Here is a 20,469-nt window from a genome sequence, read left to right as displayed (position 1 = left end):
TACCAGAATCTATGACAAGCAAGACGATTTTTACTTTGAAATGATCCGTTTTCACTACCTTTAACCAATTTACCAATTTCACCTGCATAGGGGATATACATTTCCGAACTCATTAGGTATTCAAGAGCATGCAGCTGCTACTCAGACTTTGTAAAATGTCATCAGTGTCTGGGCAGAAAGTTGATGAACAAGGGTTATTTATGTCAAAGAACGTCTCGTCGATTTTCTAAAAAAGTACATCCTAAGTACAGCAACACCCCTATCGTAAATACCGCACACTGGACGTTTACTATGTACCGCGCTTTATGTAACGTCACGTCACCTTGACGTGTTACTATGCTTTTCTAATACATCTATCAAATAGTCAAGACGTCTTTTATTTCTATCACCCACTTTATGATATTATGGTGCCGTAACCAAAAGGGAAATGGATACGAAGATGAAAGCCGTCCGAGCGGGACACAAAGGTGCAGTAACGAAACTCCTGAAGAAATTTGAAGAAATTCAACAAAGTTCCGAAGCGGATTATGAGGAAATTTCAACATTATTAGAAGTAGTCACTCAGAAGAAAAGAACTTTAGAGAACATGATGAGCAGGAAAAGCGAGGGTTCATTGAGAGGGTTGATAACGAAGAAATCAAACCAAATATCAAGCTGCATTACATACCACATCACCCAGTAAAGAAGGATTCAGTCACGACGCCAATCAGGATCGTATATGATTGTAGTTGCAAACAGACACCAGATAGTGCTAGCTTGAATGACTGCTTACTGAATGTACCGCCTAAATTAAATGAAGTCACTGCCATATTACTCAGATTCCGCTTGAATAGGTATGCAGTATCTACAGACATCGAAAAGGCGTTTCTAAATGTTGGACTGGACATTGAGGACCGGGACGTAACTAGGTTTTTCTGGTTGAGTAAACCAACAGACCCAAACAGCGATTTAACAACATACAGATTCAAGTCCGTACTATTTGGTGCTACATGCTCGCCATTTATATTGAACGCCGTATTATCAAAGCACTTGAATAACAATCCATTTGATTTCACGGAAAAACTTACCAAAGATTTATATGTAGATAACATTGTATCAAGCTTTGAATCAGAAGAAGAACTGTTGAAATACTTTAAACTCGTTCGTAGTTTATTTGCAGATGGAGGATTTAATTTGCGCTCATGGGCCTCGAACAGTCAACTATTACAAGTATTAGCAAGAACCGAAAACGTTATAGACAAAGATCAACTAATCAAAATCTTAGGATTACGATGGGATACAACCAGTGACACATTAGGATTCGTTACGCCTAATCTGGATACATCAGAACTAATAACAAAACGCGAAGTACTAAGACAATCATCAAGGATTTATGACCCGCTAGGAATATTAAGCCCTATAACCGTCCGCAGTAAAATGTTAATGCAAAACATATGGGAGAAAAACTTTAACTGGGACGAATTACTACCTGACTCAACGATCACAGAATGGGTGAATATCAGAAAGGATATACAGGAAGCCACAAAGACAGTTGTACCCCGACATTATTTTGATGAAAGTTCAGGTACAAACAACGACAACGTTATTCATGTATTCACGGACTCTAGTATGAAAGCCTACGGCGCATGCGCGTACATTGTCGCAAACGGAAAAAGTTCTTTAATAATGACAAAGAACAGAGTAGCACCTCTGAAACAACTGACAATACCCAGATTAGACAGTGGCGGATCCAGGGGGGGGGGGGTTCCGGGGGTGCGCACCCCCCCTTTATTTTTGCCGATCAATGCATTTGTATCGGGACATATGTTTTGCACCCCCCTTTGCCCTGGGTGCCCTGGGTTAGCACCCCCCCCCCCTTTCGAAAATTCCTGCATCCGCCCCTGTTAGAATTGATGGCTGCAGTATTAATTGGAAGCAGACTTTTAGCACACATTAGGAACACTTTGCAGATAACCCGTGCAGTTTTATGGAGTGATAGCCAGATAGTTTTGACCTGGTTAAGTTCAAAGAAAACTTTAAAACCATTTATTTCAAACCGCGTTAAAGAAATTACAGAGCTAACAGAAGAGTTGACTTGGCGATACTGTTCAAGTGAGTCAAATCCGGCTGATTTACTGTCAAGAGGGATAACCATAGACAAGTTCAAAGACAACATGCAGACTTTGGATGCATGGCCCAGGTTGGCTCACAGAAGAAGATAGTTGGCCAGAATGGCACACAGATGAAGCAATAGTTTTATCCACTATTGCACAGCAAGAAGTCGTAGTAGATACCGTACAAGCTACACAGAACAAATTTACTATACACATGATACAAGGGATCGGAAATGTCATCGATTTGAATAAATTCAACTCATTCAAGAAACTTCTTCGAATTACTGCTTACTTGAGAAGATTTATTACAAACTGTAGAACACGAGCTATACAAACAGGATGTTAAACACGATCGAAATACAAAACGCATCTATAACGTGGATACAATACACACAGAAAAAGCATTATTCAGAAATCATTCAAGATTTGCAAACAGGAGAGGGGGAAAAACACAACCTTGTCAAACAACTCAAATTATACATAGCTAAAGACAAATTAATTCGCTGCGACAGACCTTTAACATATGTATCATCCGACCCATTAGATGAACCGCTCACCCCGTCCCACTTACTTTACGGACGTAGAATAACATCACTACCTTACCCTACGAATCAGCAATTGGAACCTTCACAAAATGGTATGACACATAAATCTACGAATAAACTGTTTAAGATGAAAACACAGATTATTCAAAGTTTTTGGTATAAATGGAAACATGAGTATTTAACAGCTCTTCGAGAATATCATCGCAATACAGGGAACAATAAACAGTTGGTCAGCATAGGAGACGTGGTACAAATCTATGAAGATTCGCAGAGGATCAAATGGACACTAGCCGTTGTCGAAAAACTCCATGTAGGAGGAGACGGACTAGCAAGATCTACCGTCATACGGACCAAAAATGGACTAACATCGAGTCCGATCACAAAACTATACCCACTTGAAGTTAGTTTGAATAGCGATAATGACAATTCAGACTGTGCATCTAAAACATGTCGCAAAGCTAAAATGGTTGCCATGGAGAAGATAAAGAAATGGACTAAGTGAATTATACAAAGACTTTAAATGTGTTAATAGCGAGATTCAATTTAGTTTTTCATGGACATTAATTCATTTGAGAAATGCTTAAAGTTTTCAGTTATTTTATTTTCTTAATGGCTAAATTCAATGTAATTTAGTAATTTTTTGCTAATTTCACTTTTGTGCGGCCCCCAGTATATTGTAAATACCTCACACTGGACGTTTACGATGTACCGCGCTTTATGTAACGTCACGTCACCTTGACGTGTTACTATGCTTTTCTAATACATCTATCAAATAGTCAAGACGTCTTTTATTTCTATCACCCACTTTATGATAACCCCTTTTCTGTGATATTCTTTGCACATATTGTGTGCACACATTTACAAACACTCTTAGATGGGACATATAAAAACATTTCAATGTAATAATAGGCCAACATTCATAATTTTAGGGGAATCAGTCCGAATCACTACTATAAGGGGTCCTGAGCAAATGGGGTCGGTCTTAATGACATTCTTATAGAACTTGAATTATATACTGATAATTTTGCTGTTAACACATTAGAAGCAAAACAAGGTACTCGAAAAATGTGTAAAACCCTCATTTTTTAAGAGCAATAACTCCTATACTCCAATAAGTAGTTATTTGATAGAAATGGTTATATTGACATTTGTGTCAGATCTAATCATTCAAAGACTATAACTCCTTGAGGAATAATCAGATAATTTTGCTGCTAACAGAAAGTTGGTAGATCTTAGCATTCTAAGCATTAATTAGTTATCAAAGGTACCAGGATTATAATTTAGTACGCCAGACGTGCGTTTCGTCTACATAAGACTCATCAGTGACGCTCATATCAAAATAGTTATAAACCAAACAAAAAAAGATCCAAAATTCCAAAAAGTTGTGCCAAATACGGCTAAGGTAATCAATGCCTAGGATAAGAAAATCCTTAGTTTTTCGAAAAATTCAAAGTTTTGTAAACAGGAAATTTATAAAAATGACCACATAATTGATATTCATGTCAACACCGAAGTGCTAACTACTGGGCTGGTGATACCCTCGGGGGTGAAACATCCACCAGCAGAGGCATCGACCCAGTGGTGTAAATAGTTAACAAAGGTACCAGGATTATAATTTAGTACGCCAGACGCGCGTTTCGTCTACATAAGACTCATCAGTGACACACCTGTAAGTTTTTTGTTTGTTTTTTGTTCTAACTTATTGTAGTTTTCAAGATATAAGACAATAAATGCATCTTTCCTCTTTATGTTTTATTTTTGCCATGGTGGCAATGTTTGTTGACTGACGAAAAAACAACAAACTTTTAACTAGTTACGCTAAAGATCAAACAAACGTTTTGCTGAAATTGTTTCAGTAGTATCAAAACAGAACATCTTTATAAAAGTTTAAAAGTTTACAATGTCAACATACGCCAAGTGATGGCAATACTGGTAGCTTACATGGCCCTTTTGACCAGTCAAGCAACAAAAATAGTGTCAGAAAATATAACATTAAAAAAAACCCCATTGTCATCACAATGATATAACATAGCCATAACCATGAGTCTTCCAGCAGGCATATTCACTAAATGTCGAATATCCGTGCATTACAGTATTAGTCAAGTTGTCAAAATGTAGGGTCATTGTAACTTAATATAGTTAAAAATTGGATGGAGTATGGTAATTTGAGTTTTTCTTGATTGGTATAATTGGAAGAAAATATAGGAAAGGAAAAGACGCCTATTGATGTTGCAGAAGAATGTTCTTCTCATGCACTAATGTTGTTAAAAAACCCTAGGTATTAGGTAGATAAAATGTCTTGAAGTAATAATATCAAGCCAGTAATGTAAATGTTTTGGTAGCATTTTATGCAATCCTTAACTCATAATTCAATTGCATTGATCGTCCAAAAAAAGAGTTTCTAACCCCTGGAACCGCCACTGATGTTTATACACAACACTTGGTCAATTATGAATTTTTTATTCTTTCAACAGGTTGAAAACATTTTTTCAAACAATATGGTATAACAACAACAACAATATTGACCATGGAGAAAAATTTGACGAATCCTCCGATGTAGAATATAAGTTCATTTTGATGAGGGATTTTATATGACTCCATTGTCAATGTAACTGCTATACTCAGTATAATCTGGAGACATTTAACCATGGGATTTCTTAACTCGCTATCTACTTTCAGATGTTTAGCTAGGTACAAACTGACTCCAAAACCTGAAAAACAGAGATAGCAAGATTATAATTTTCTCTTATAATTTAAAAATTGCCAAAAAAATCATTTTTGAAATGCCTTCGGGAAAATGGTGAAACAAAATTAACAGGTCTAGCTTCTTTTAAGAATATTTACTATCAAGATATAATTAAATTTTGGATGTAACGCGTCTTCTGATTGGCTGACGTTATTTTGTTATGAGCCCATAGACATAATTTAGTCATGTGACCGAGACGTCATCAACGTTTTTTTCATGGTTTTCTACGGTTTAAAATGAAATTTAGAATTAAATTATAAGAAATGACTGTAATATTTTTTCTGTCTATTCGAAATAACATAAAAAATGTGGTGCACACTGTTAAATAACCCGCTACGCGCATTATTTAGTGTGCACCAAATTTTTAATGTTATTTCTTCATAGACAGAAAAAATATTACAGTCATTCCTTAAATACATGACCATACATTGCATTGTTGCAATGAATTTTCAGCAAAATCTATTTTTGTACAAATATTAACAACCCTCACTATTCAAATCAATCTTCAGAATCTAAAGGACTAAGGGTAATCTCATTGTTGGTACACCAATATGAAAAGAACATTACTTTATTGGTTGAATTTGTATTGTTTAAAATGTTTTATACTAATTACATTGTTTTGCTAAATTGGTGTATGCTTTTGAAAATATTACCAAGAATGCAATAGATTCTGAAACAGCGAATTGTATAAATTGCATTGACAGTCTAATTGTGAAATGTGTTTCTCACTTCAAACCAAGTTAGTTAAATTGTGATTATGTTATACTTTATTTCTTAAAGTGATGTGGAGACTGGTACCTGATGACTTAATGTTTAAAAGTCTACATTGTCTCTTATCATTTAGTTCTTGTCCTCAAATTGTCTGTTATATTTGCCACTGAACATAAAACAAAACACCAATCATTCAATAATACTAGGATCTAAAGTCTTATATGTCCTATGTCAATAGTACTGTAGCAAAGTACACTAAAACATTGCCTGATGTCTTTATTCCCCAAAAATAGTAGCAGAGGTATTTTTTTGTGCAATGTTGATTTCATGTCACCTCACTTTTCTACATATTCTTTGGTTTGTTTTGGGATGAAAATTAATCCTTTCAGTTTATGTAATCGTAGCCATTTGTAGCAGCAAAAAAAACCCCAATTATTTTGTATTCAGAAGAAAAGAGTTTTGGGGAACAGTGAATCTTGCCATTTCTAAGTTTCTAAGCATCCTTTAAAAAAAACAAGTGTGTGTCCATAGTACACGGATGCCCCACTCGCACTATTATTTTCCATGTTCAGTGGACCATGAAATTGGGGTCAAAACTCTAATTTGGCATTTAAATTAGAAAGATCATATCATAGGGAACATGTGTACTAAGTTTCAAGTTGATTGGACTTCAACTTCATCAAAAACTACCTTGACCCAAAACTTTAACCTGAACTTTGCACTATCATTTTCTATGTTTAGTGGACCGTGCAATTGGGGTCAAAACTTTAATTTGGCAATACAATTAGAAAGATCATATCATGGGGAATATGTGTACTAAGCTTAAAGTTGATTGGACTTCAACTTCATCAAAAACAACATTGACCAAAAACTTTAACCTGAAGTGGGACGAACGGACGGATGAATGAACAGACGGACGGACGAACGGACGTACAGACCAGAAAACATAATGCCCCTCTACTATCGTAGGTGGGGCATAAAAATTCAAATTATAACAATGACCTTATATTGTTTACTACATATTACCTGATAATGTTGATATATCTCTATCTATACTGAAGAATAATGACGTATCTGGATGTACCCAGTCTGGGTTGGCACACCATTTAACTGCTTTAGCTATAGACCAGAATGGGTCCAATCCTATCAGTAATATTGTATAGTAGGTCACTGCTACCAATATCAATAACAATGTACACCAACCAAGGTAATAAGACAAGGCAAGCTTTGACACATGTTCATGTTTAATCACTTCTCCAAGTAACATACCTGAAAAAGTTAAGTTAATTCATTTAAACATTGTTATAACAAAGCTTGTTACAATATACTAAGATGCCCTTAGACAAATGTCTACAGACAAAGAATTTATCTTCGCCTGAGTAACTTGCTGTTCCAGAATCTAATGCACTATGGGTAATATTTTCAAAAGTATACACCAAGACGTACTTGATTAAAAACTTCCTTAACAAGTTGGTTCATAAATAATTGTGCCCTTAAAAATTAAAAATAAATAATCTGAAATAATATTATAAAATTCAATGAAAACACATGTTTAAATGTCCTATTGTAAAATTCCACAAATTGCCTCATTAGTGATGTATTTGTGACTTCATAAATGTAGGATAGTTTTGATAAAAACATATTTTTTTGCTTAATTTTGCATCATGAATGACAGTTTTAAAAAAAAGTGGTGTCACCCCTCGCTCACACATATTTTTGCTGAATTTTTCTCTTTTTAAACGTTATTCTTTTCTCTTCAACAATTTTTTTTTCTGGGGAAAGGGTGGCAGCTAATCTAAAAAAATAAAAGTTTAAAAAAAAGAAAAAAATTTCTGGAAAAATTTGACTAAAATTAAATTTATTCCTATTTCAAGCTAATATATATGAAGCTGATGTTTAATAATCTAATTATTCTTACAAAAATAATACATTTAGCAATACATGGTCATAAAATTTATCCAAATAATTGAATTTTACAAAATACACCTTTTCAGTGCTGTTTTAACCCTTTTGGGGTTACTGGCTCTAATTCTTAAGCCAATGATGTGACATTAATTTGATTTGGGGTAAAAAAAAAAAAATCCTTCAGATTCTAAAGTGGTGATTTAAATAATTTTCCATGCAAATCTTAATGTTGGCTTCAATATCACAATGAACTGTTAACACAGATGTATCTCACCTTTCTAACAAAATCACAAACTTAAACAAATATTGTTGACACTGCCATCTTTAATCCTTACCGAAATTATTCATCACAAAATTACTGATCTCTTCTCTTTTATTTGTTGTCAAACATTTTATCAGGTAACAAACTTTATATAGAATCTCCTCTACTATTTTAATTAGTGTTTGTTTGAAGCCATACCAGTTATACTGACAGGATATAGTTCAGAATTTTTTAATGTGAGTAAAATTTACTATTTTTTTCTTCATTTTGTTTTTTCCAGCTACTGCTTAGCCTTTTGTTTTCCCTTAGTACTTAACCTGGTTGGCAAATTATTACCCGCCCGGGAAAACCCAGGCGGGAATTCCCGGGTTTTCCCGGGCTGGGCAATACTCCCAGAAATTGGTATTACTGGGTAATACTGGGCAATAAGACTTTTTAAGCTTATTTTAACACAAAATAGTAAAGTCTTGTTGTAGTTTCATAGTATTATAGCTAAATATATACATTTTATACAGATAACCATTGAGAGTCATGTTTCTAGAAGATTGAAAATTCAATTTCATTCTTTTCTCCACTACTTCTATGTAGGCAGAATACAAAATTTGAATATTTTAGGATTATTAATACCTTGTTAATTTCCATGTGTTGTTTCAACTATCCAAACTTTAAAAAAAAAATGCATTTTATACCAGTGTTTATGTGAATTATAAATTTAAATGTCTATGCAATCATATTGCTAAATAAACACCCTACAGGGTCAAGTCATTAACCCTTATAGAAATGAAAAGGCTGAATATTGTTATATAAACATATCAATGTCCTAATCTGAATAATTACTTATTAATTAGTGATACATGTACATATAAATAATGCAAAAGTAATTTTTCTTACATTTTCTTGTTAATTCTTAATGTAAGATATATACATTTGAAAAATGAATTCTTTGAATTTATGTTAACAGTTTGACCAATCTAGACGAGAGGGTGATTTAATAGACTTTCAGAAGAGAATTATTCCATTAATATTTGTGTAATGTATGCCTACATGTTTACTTGTCTCATAGTTGCAAGAATAGTACTTTTTCAAATGTATATATACACTTTTATTATCACTCTCAAACAAGTCAACTAATTTATAAATCAAAATGTGTTTATAAATATCTTAAATGCATTGCCATTGAGTTTGATCACTGAATTCTCTTTAAAATTCAGGCCAGTATTTTATATTACCCAGTATTGCCCAGTATTTCCCATTAAAACCCAGTAAAACCCGGGTTTTCCCAGTATTTCCCACTGGGCTGGGCAATACTCATAAAACCCGGGTTTTTGCCAACCCTGCTTAACCATATATTTTTTGTTTTCTATGTTTAATAGCAAAATACATTTGTTTGTTATATGAATAACCGTTTGACACCTTCAGTAATCAAATATAAAACAAGTCAACAGTAATTTGAAATATTTTAAAAGTAGTGGTATTATTTTTAACTAAACATTGTGCATCTTTCTGTCTAAAATAAGGAATATATATTGATAACTGTAATATGTTTTGCATTTTTTGGCCAAAATTATGCCTGTTTCTAAAGACAGATATGTTAAACCCTGCAACATCCTAAGGTTTTAAAAAAATTAGCTAAATTCATACTTGTTTAAGCCTAAATTAATATATTGTTTGTTCCCCAATTCCGCCCTTGCCAAGCCAAGTGTGGGTAGGTAGTAAGGGAAATAATTTTATTTTTTACAAAAAGCTGGAACAATATTGGTCGTTACGGCAAGCCTGAAAATCGGAAATGAATAAAATAATATTAGACTTAGTTTTGACAATAAAATTTTATGAGTCGGACCACTTTTACAGGGTCAGTTGAGATTGGGGAAACAAACAATATTATATTTTAGGTCTTATTCAGTCAAAAATGGACTGATTTCTAAAATGTAATTCAAACATGAATACTAGTAAGGGGATTTTTTTGGCTGAATATACAGAGGTCAGTAGGTGTTTTGCTCATTGTTAAAGACAGTAATGTAACTATCAAATTAAAGCAAACTTTCATCATGCTCTATATTTTAAGCATCCCTCCCTTCCATAGATATTCTAACTTCAAAAAGTACTGAAAGTAACTGATCTATTATGAAATAAATGGGGAATGTTTCCATTGGACACAAATGTGAGACACAGATGATTCCCCCACTTGCATTTAATGTTATAAAGGGACATAACTCAAATATGGTAAAAGTGATCTTCAGTACCCAAATTGGTACTTGATCTGAGTTTTGTGTTAATAAGTATTGTGTTAAGATTCAATACTTTTTGATTTTTCTATTTGTAAAGGGACATAACTCTAGAGGGGTAATAGTGATGACATAAAAATTCAAACTCGATCTGGGTTTTGCAGTATTAAGTGTTGTGTATAAGTTGTATAATATTTGGTTGAGGCAAACCAAAATTAGAGTAGGGAAATCAATTTTGGGACGTACGGTTGTAATGACGTAAGACATGCGTACTTACAGACATACAGACAAGGTTAAAACTGAATGACCCCTCTGGTATAGTGGGGCCATAAAAATCCTGTCATGTCAAACTTTGATAACTAACCAGCAATAGTTCCTGCAACCACTTGGTGTGGAAAATGTGTAGCTATAAATAGTCTGGATATATTGACAGCAAACAGCAACATACCATATAAACACCATATCATAAACTTCAGGTCATTTCTGTAATTCATTATATACCATTATATAACATAGTTTAAAATCTTTGAATTTTATAGTTAATATATAAGATCATTATCTATCGAGTTTTTAATCTTTCATCTTTTTCTGTACCCTTCACAAATCTTTTGAATGTTATATAAAAGAATATTACACCCCAACAAAAAAGGAGAAGGTACCATATTTTGCCCTTTCAATAAATAACTAAGTAAAAAATAAATCCTGGAGCCTGTAATTTAGTGGTGGTTGTTAGATCCTGTCTGTTATATTTGTTCCCTGCATTGTATTATCATAAATGAGTGTTTTTTTATATGAATAGTTTTACATTTTGTCAAATCCAGGCCTTTTATAGCTGAATATACTGTACAGGTTTTGCTAATTGTAGTACAGTACAGTGACCTACAGCCGCTTTCATCTAAATCAATGAAAAACCAAATTTATAAAAAATGAAAATGATTTTTAACTCAAGTTCAATATCATACTTCAATAACAAAATAACTGTTACAAAGTGGTTACAGGAACAAAATAATAAAAAGAACTGGTCAAAGGTACAACCACTAAATATATTAAAGGTAAAAGACAAAACTGAAATAAGAAATGAGTGGTAAAATTGACTGCTAAAGTGGTTTTCTACATTGTAAATTTGACCATTGTTGAACATAATAAGTGTGCAGTTAGTGTGAAATAAAATTGATGTATGCTAATAACTGAAGAACTACATGTTAGTTTAGGTAAAAGTGTTGCAGATCAAATTTATTCGTTTATAGTGTATTAATGTACGTTTTTTGATTGAGTTAAGCCTGCCAATTGATATTTTATCGTGTGTTTTTCTATGTTGTGATGTTATGCTATTGTTTCAGAAAAAGGGAGAAGGTTTGGATCCATTAAAACGTTTAATCCCGCTGCAAATGTTTGCACCTGTCCTAAGTCAGGAATCTGATGTACAGTAGTTGTCGTTTGTTTATGTAATTTATACATGTTTCTCGTTTTTTATTTTATATAGATTAGACCGTTGGTTTTCCCATTTGAATGGTTTTACACTAGTAATTTTGGGGCCCTTTATAGCTTGTTGTTCGGTGTGAGCCAAGGCTCCGTGTTGAAGGCCGTACATTGACCTATAATGGTTTACTTTTTTGAAGTTGTTATTTGGATGGAGAGTTGTCTCATTGGCACTGACACCACATCTTCCTATATCTATTTGATTGCTGCAATATATAATGATATACTGTAAATTCAGAAATTAATGCGAGGTTTTATTATTGCCAAAAATGCTACAGAGCTGTAAACGCAATAATTTAAACTCGCATTTTGAAATATTTCATATGAATTAAACAGGAGTTTTCTCAAAATTGTAAAAATTAAAATCGCATTTAAGTCTAAAATCACAAAAACGCAATAATAAATGCATGCAATAATTTCTGAATTTACAGTATTATTGGTATATATTGGTACCTGTTAGATGGTAGAGCATGTTTGTTGAAGGATCTCATCATCACATACATTACAGCAGCTGTTATCATGGCATGCCCTGATGGACTTCCTAGAAAACAAAAACAACACAACTATAGGTAAAACTATTGCAACAGTAAAATAAGCATGCTATAAAAAATACTATTGAAAAGTGGTTACAGGAACAAATACAAGAGAAATAAACAGCTGTGCCATGAGCGCATGATAGGCCTGTCACGTTTTCGAGGAATAAAGTTGCTAGCACCCGAGATCACACCCAGTTTTTGGTGGGGTTCGTGTTGCTTAGACTTTAGTTTTCTATGTTGTGTCTTGTGTACTATTATTTGTCTGTTTGTCTTTTCCTTTTTTAGTCATGGCATTGTCAATTTATTTTCGATCTATGAGTTTGACTGTCCCTTTGGTATCTTTTGCCCCTCCTTGCAAACTTCTATCAAACAAAGATCTTATGCACAGTGATTTATAGACTGTTATTTGTTTGTTCGTATATTTTCTTTGAACCTTCTTCTTTCAGTCTTATTTTTTTTACTGCTTCTAAGTATCTTCTCCCCCTTTTAGTATCATTTCTTACATACATGAACATGGATATCTTTTAATAGTTCTTAGCTGATAAACCAGTGTAAATATAATTCTACAAATGCCTCCAGTATGAAATAATACTTCTTGAGACAGTAAAAATTAAAGCATGAGGTTGGCAGAGATTTTCAATTAATAAGATTTTAACAGTTCTGTTATAAACAGGAAGTTGATAAGCAATGGATGTGAAAAAGCATCACAAGGTATAGCATGCACACATGAAGCTTAATTTTAAATTTCAGTAAGGCTTAATTTAAAGTTCTTGTGAAAAATCGGAAAAAATTTCCTTTTTGAGCAGATGTGTAATAGCTATAATATTACTTAATGGTTGTTAAGTTTGATAATATTAAATATCAAAATATGACGGATCTATAGATAGCAATCTTCAAACACAAGGTGGCTCATCATAGATTTTTTTTGGTGGTTTTGTCAAAGTCTGCTTTAAAGCACATAAAATTGTGCACTTCAATGAACATTTATCTCTTCATTAGTTAAGCTTTTTATAAGATATCCACTAAAATTGGTATCCAACAAATAAAGATGTGTATGCAGTAACAAGTTTTAATACAGTAACAGCTAGTAACTTATACAGATAATGAGATTGTGCATTAACTGATAGATCAGTCCAGTCAATTGATTGTCAAAATCAAAAATGTATTGAAATTTTACAATCCCATGTAAATAAATAAGCCCAAAATATCCTTATCTAATAAGTGAACACATCTAAACAAATAATTCTACCCGGACCTAAAATGCAGGGATTACAATCTACACATTAAGGGTACAGCCTTACAGAAATAAAGCATGCAGGGCACACACATAGCAATAGGAGGAGCATACATCACATGTCTTGTCACATGATTAAGTCACATGCCTGGTCCTGTTTCACAGGTAAGAGAATACTGCTGCAGGGAAACAGGATGCATCACATGATCATGTTGTTGTATTTCATGTATCCACCAGTATGGTCTCTCTCCATGTAATATCCTGAAAAGTAATTGGGGGAAAAGGTTGTTTTATTAGAAAATTATTTTTTTAGAGTGAATATAACAACTTTGAAAATGTTCACCTATCAACAGATTTTTCAATTCTGTTGATTGATTGATTGATACTTGCTTGAAGCCTTCAATGCAAATCGACTATAAAGGGAGAAGAGCGATTACAAAATATATATTCAAATAAAAAGCCATTTAAAAAACAGACAAAAGGTATTTCAATATACTAAAACATAGGTTTGAAGGGAATATACTTAATTAGAAAGGAATTTCAACAAAATTAAATAAAACCAATTCTAAAATGTTGTTTATTGCAAAAAGGGTAAAAATAGTTTTACATAACAATGGTTCTTGAAATGAATGAAAAAGAACATGTAAAACCTACCATTTTAATACTGCATTTAACCATTCCGAAATACATGCTAACCAAATGACTTGTATTCCTGTATGTCTGTGTAAACAATAAGACAAGGGGAAGTAAATCAGAAATGCATATCGAGGATCACCAACTGTTGTTATGAACTGCATGAGGTCACCATGGTGCTGCCAAAATAAAGATGAATTTTATTAACCTTTTATCACATTTACTAAGAATATCAACCATTTAATGGTTTTGTGAATTAGACATTTCTTGAAATATATATACATGTAGTACTACTTTTTTCAAGATTGATTGTAAAAGACAAATCCCCCAAAAAATACCATTTTTTTAAAATCCTATCCTAAAACCAATAAAATGGATTGAATTAAACACTTTCAATCATTTCTCAAAATTATTATAATTGAGAAACCATATGATGACTTTAAAATTATTCCTTTCCTGTGCAAAATTTTATATCAAATCATACTACCAAATAAAATATAACTGTGTAAAATTTGAAGAGCTATTAGATGTCTGTTTTGAGAGCAAAATGTACATTGTACATTGTATAACTGAACAATTTACACATTAACACTTTACCTTAAATAATGCTTGAATGCTGTGAATAAAATAAACTCCCTGTAGGTGAACATAGTCCATCACGCCTGGTTCTTTTAGGTCCAACAGCTGATTTAAAGTCTCCATAATTCTGTTGTACATTATAAATATGATGTATATATTAAAGTATAACACACATAAATAAAAGTGTATAATCATTCTCTTCCAGGGCCCTTTAGCAACGTGGTTAAGTGAAGCTACATGTATATTGCTTGAATATGATGCCATCTGAAATGATTGACATATAAAGTGTGTCATGGATGCAGGTCCAGGTCCAATCATTATGAAAATAAAATGCTCTGCAGTGCTCAGCTTGATACGACAGCAGAGGTCGAACCCTGAACAGTTGGGGCAAGTATGGACACATATGGGCATTAAAGGCTTGAAAGAGCTCTAAATTTGGATTGTGATTAAATAGTTGACACAGTATAGGTTTCTGACACAGAATGAATGTGGTCTAAAAACGGAGCCTTGGCTCACACCGAACAACAAGCTATAAAGGGCCCCAAAATTACTAGTGTAAAACCATTCAAACGGGAAAACCAACTGTCTAATCTATACAAAATTTAAAAAAAAAAGAAACGAGAAACACGGAAAAATCAAATTAACAAACGACAAATACTGTACATCAGATTCCTGACTTAGGACAGGTGCAAACATTTGCAGCGGAATTAAACGTTTTAATGGATCCAGACCTTCACCCTTTTTCTGAAACAATAGCATAACATCACAACATAGAAAAACACTAGTTCGTTTTCAAATAAATTAATACATTGATCAATTCACCCCTGATCTTTTCAATGAAATACCATACATTAATTTACATGTATCCCAAGGCAGTGTCTAGAATTGCATCTATTTCAAATAATTTATTCACCATAGGTTGATAAATATCTCATTTATCTTTTTAGTGTGGATTAAAAATACTTTTTGTAAGTTTTATTTTTTAAGGCATACATTGTATGAACATTATCATGATTATTGTAAATTGGAACATAGTAAGTAAATTGATTGTCAAATGTACATGTAATATCTATTTAATACATTATGTACATTTGTACTTTAAAACACAAAATATTCATGGTATTCAGTAAAAAATATATGTTCTTTTAGGCAAAAATAGCTGATAGGGAAATTAATACTGTATCTACAACTCTTTACCAGTGACAGGATTTTATTGGAATTTTCCAAAAATTATTTCTTGGACATTTGAAATAAACACAGATTTAAAACATGATAAAACTGGGTTTTTGTTTTTCATTTTTTATCCTGATAATATAATTTGAATCTTACTTAACACAATTTTTTTTGGGGGTGAGGGTGTCCAAGTGCAGAACATATGAACAGCTGTATCCAAATGATAGATATTTCTCCAGTGTTAAAAATCATTTTGAAATCCACATCACTTTGTTTTTATGGTTGAGGGGGGATAGGAGGGGTCCTGATCCCGAAATCCTGAACTTAAAAACACAAAATCCCAAGGTCCCAAATTTAAATAAAGTAAATCCTGACATCCCGAAATTCCGAAAAAAAAGAATTCCCAGACCTGAAAGGGTCAATCCCGAAATCCTGAACTTCCCGATCCCGGAGTCCTGATAAAGGTCCTATCCCCCCTCATGGTTCACCCAAAAAGTATCTATTTACAGTTTCAAAAATAGAATTTTGTCTTTCACTATAAAAGCTGCCATTCAAATCATGCTTTTTCCAATATTTTTTAGTACAATACATAGTCGTTTAAAAAAGTAGCATATGAATTAAAAAAAAAAACAGGTAAATTTATAAAAAAAAATGTATTTCAAATGAAAAGTAAATAAAATTTAATGGTTAATAAATTCTATTTTTTAGGACACTTTAATCCATAGCACCTGAGATCACCCAAAGTTATTGGTGGGGTTCGTGTTGCTTATTCTTCAGTTTTCTATGTTGTGTCCTGTGTACTATTGTTTGTCTGTTTGTCTTTTCCATTTTTAGCCATTGCATTGTCAGTTTTTTTTTCGATTTATGAGTTTGACTGTCCCTCTGGTATCTTTTGTCCTTCTTTTAATCCACATATATGTATGCATGATATTTCAGTTCTACTTGAATATTTGTACCATGTCAGCATATGTGTACATGAAAACATGTTGGGGTGTAGGGGAAGATCCTCATTACATCTCATACATGTAATGTGTAGTCTGCAAAAAAGCAGGTATAAATCAATACAGTGTCAAAATAATAGTTGATTTCAGGATATTGGCTGTCATACATGTATATAGCACACACATTCATATATTAAAAGACATCATTTTGCCCAAAGACTTAATACAATTGCAATGACAAAAAAGGTATATGACAGAGTACACTAGTCTATGTAATAGCAGTGACTTTCTAAACATGTAGTATAGAAAGCATGCGCGTAGCTACGTTTACGTCAAAACGCCCGGGCGTACACTTGAATTTTGAAAATAAAACAAATAATCGACATAGAATAAGAAAAACTGTTCAAAAGCACATCAGCCTTGTGCTTCTTTTTTTAATGGATTGTAATTTTGAATAAAAAAAGACTAAATTTAGTCAAATAGATCATCTCTAATATATTTGTTCAAATCTTTTGTAAAAGTCTGAATCTACTATGAATTCTACGTACTTTTCTTATATTTTAATTAATTCACTATCTGCGCAGATTCGATATGCTGTTTGTATTTTTGTCGAGCCTGTGATTTATGCCCCAAAAGCGAGACAAAGCGGCGTCAATATTTAGGTTCCAAATGTGAATAAAGTCTTTTGAATGACTCTCCGAGAAATTTTACGAAAGTTGGACAGAAACTGTTATAATCAAAAGAGTATTCAGAGCAATATAATAATGCAATTATAATATCTTTAATTTTCCCGCATTTTAAGGACAAAATGTATTTCTTTCTGCAACTAATAAGTGGTCGCAGTTTGGGCGCACATTTTGTTATTTCTCAATTACATTAACTACTTGTCGAACCTTCATCGAATTTTATGTAAATGCCGAAGAAGCTTTTTCTTTGACTAGTGTCTAAAGCTGAAATTTTGAAAGCATTTGTTTTCGTTCATTTTTCTGTTAGACAGATAGCCAGACTCTTCTTTACGCAATTAATTGTTTTACATGCTCAATTTATAAACCTTCATAGATTGTCGTGAAATATTCCAGATCAAGAAAAAAATATCAAAAAGAAAGTTTTAGATTTTTTTTACATCCCTTTAAAGGAATGATAAATTGATTCACTTTTTGTGGGAAGAAATCCAAGGTGTTCCAGAATTTTTTTATATTTTTTTGTCGATTGTATGCTCACTCACTGCATCCTTAAAACTTATTTAAAAGTAATTTTGGTTTGGACGTTTTCTCTAAAACCAATGACCATTCGGCTAGCTTCCAGTTTAACACGATGAATAAGTTAACATATTACAAAATTTAACCAAAACAAATAAACCATTTAGATTCAAAAGTATGTTGCTATCATTGAATGATTTTTTACTGACAGGAATCATTATGGTATCTCATTCTCGATAGCTTTTGGGGGCTTTGTCCCTTTCGAACCAACTACCCGCAGATGCTTTAACATTGAGAGGTTGGCACCCCTCATATCCCTGGCCAAGGTTTGGGCGTACACGTAAAAATGACCCAGCTACGCCACTGGAAAGTCCCTGGTTATACAGTACTACCTGTGACATTATCTTATTCATGGTGGCCATAAAAATTATGTCCACCATGGTGGCCCTATATGTCCATCATTATACCCCCTGTCGCTTAATTAATACACAAGGTATTAATCAAAAACTAGTCAAGGATAAAGGGAAATCTTGACTGCATTGAAGTGTTCAAATTATATAACTTACAGGTCATGTGTCTCAGGTAAAATATACATGTATGTGTTTGTGAAATTTAATCACTGTGATTATGACAGGAAAATTCAAAAATAAAATGAAATAATATAACTAGTTGTCATAAAAAGCAAATTTTTTTTAATTTGACTCATACAAGTAATTTAATTTTGTCACGTTTGTTAAAATCATTCAGTGGCAAATCCAGAAATTTTACAAAAAGATGAAAAAAGGAAGGGGGCCGCTTAGTGATTCAATATGCACGATATATAATGTACCAAAATTTCCCCACAAAAGGATCCAGTGCACCCCTCCTATCCCCCTTTTTTCTCCTTAAATCTGCTCTGAAACTCTGATATGAAAGTGCCGTCACTCCCATTTAGTTATGTACTATTGCTTGTTAATGTAAATGTGTTTAAGAATATTAAATATGGTTCATATGGCATATGGAATTATTTTTACCAGGCAATTTTTTTCTTATCGCTGTCGTTTGCCGGAAATACGGAGTTCAAAGTAAATCGGACCAATTTCGGTACGACGAAAAATTTATCCGAAAAGGTATTTTTTTTTTTTACGAAAATAGGATCACCCGAAAATATTACGACCGACTGAATTATTCGGGTTAAGAAGACGGAGATCGAAGGAAACTTGGGTCACCACATGATCAGGAACAGTAAAATATCTAAAAATAATACTTTGATTTAAAATGGCTGGATCCGCCCCTGCAGTCCCTCTGCAATTTTCACAGCTTTCTTAACATTTTTCTTAACAATTTTTTTTTTAAATTGCACATATGTTACCTTTCTACATGCCAATTTTCAACATACCTTTAAAGTCTTTTAAGAAAGAATTGACCTTCAGAACACAAGTATTGGGCCGCCTCGTCCTACTAGTACACTAATTCCCATTTTCCGGTGAAGAAAATACAAATATATATTTTATAAATTCGATATTTGTTTCGTCACTTTGAATTTACAGCTACAGGTATAATATTTATAATTTTCTAAATGTCTTTTATCTCATCAATGCAATAAAAATGAGAAAAAAATGATATTACACAAAATTTGTTTTCAGTTAAAGTAAAATTTTGAAAATGTAATCTGTGTCAAATAAAATATTATCTGTGTTATAAAAATCTGTACCATGACAGATGAGCGATGTAAGAGCCAATGGGCTAGAAATATAATCACCCGTTTATTATTATTTAAATTATTTGTACCAGTATGTAACCATGTCACACGTTATAAAGTTGAAAATGTAAAGGAAACTTATGATGGTGAGTAGCAAATTATACCATCTATATATGAAAAGATATGGTTCATTTTTGTAAATAACACAATATTGTACTCAAACTAATCATACTTATACATGAATTAAGCGTTAATTAAAACTGATGACGTATATTCAATCATTATAAACATTCTCTGCTAAGCAAAAGCTTGAATTTTAGGTTTACCCATATCAGCTATATTTGATCTAGAATGTTTCTTTCGTTGATATTTTCGATCATTTTCCTATTTTGTAGTTACAAGTCAAGTATCAATAATCTTCATGTTCACAGCACCTGTTTATTTTGTTTTATTAAATCACTCAAGAGTATATTCTTTTCTGTTTTGGTTAATTGATAAAATTTTCACCATTACAAAATGCATCCCCC

At 32.7% G+C, this 20,469-nt stretch overlaps 1 protein-coding gene across 4 annotated transcripts; it reads right to left on the bottom strand.

Annotated features, from left to right (window-relative positions):
• Positions 1-5,082: 5,082 nt before the first annotated feature.
• On the bottom strand, positions 5,083-19,661 carry LOC143072693 (glucose-6-phosphatase 2-like). Of its 4 annotated transcripts, none has more exons than XM_076247765.1 (8): positions 19,640-19,661; positions 14,967-15,075; positions 14,391-14,548; positions 13,881-13,997; positions 12,420-12,503; positions 10,852-10,970; positions 7,122-7,364; positions 5,083-5,349 (listed from the first exon to the last, which is right to left on the bottom strand). In XM_076247765.1, exons 2-8 carry the CDS (start codon positions 15,069-15,071, stop codon positions 5,087-5,089), a joined length of 1,089 nt encoding a protein of 362 aa, XP_076103880.1. In that variant the 5' UTR covers positions 15,072-15,075; positions 19,640-19,661; the 3' UTR covers positions 5,083-5,086. The 4 variants fall into 4 exon arrangements, with proteins under 4 accessions (XP_076103880.1, XP_076103881.1, XP_076103878.1 ...); XM_076247766.1 differs by lacking the exon at positions 19,640-19,661 and adding an exon at positions 19,275-19,346 and having other exon boundaries at positions 12,420-12,507; positions 13,885-13,997; XM_076247763.1 differs by lacking the exon at positions 19,640-19,661 and adding an exon at positions 19,275-19,345.
• Positions 19,662-20,469: the final 808 nt, after the last annotated feature.

This window comes from Mytilus galloprovincialis, chromosome 4 (assembly GCF_965363235.1).
Source record: "Mytilus galloprovincialis chromosome 4, xbMytGall1.hap1.1, whole genome shotgun sequence".
NCBI lineage: Eukaryota > Metazoa > Mollusca > Bivalvia > Mytilida > Mytilidae > Mytilus > Mytilus galloprovincialis.
The sequence above is the reverse complement of the archived record's forward strand: the minus strand, read 5'-3'. Positions and strand labels throughout refer to the sequence as shown.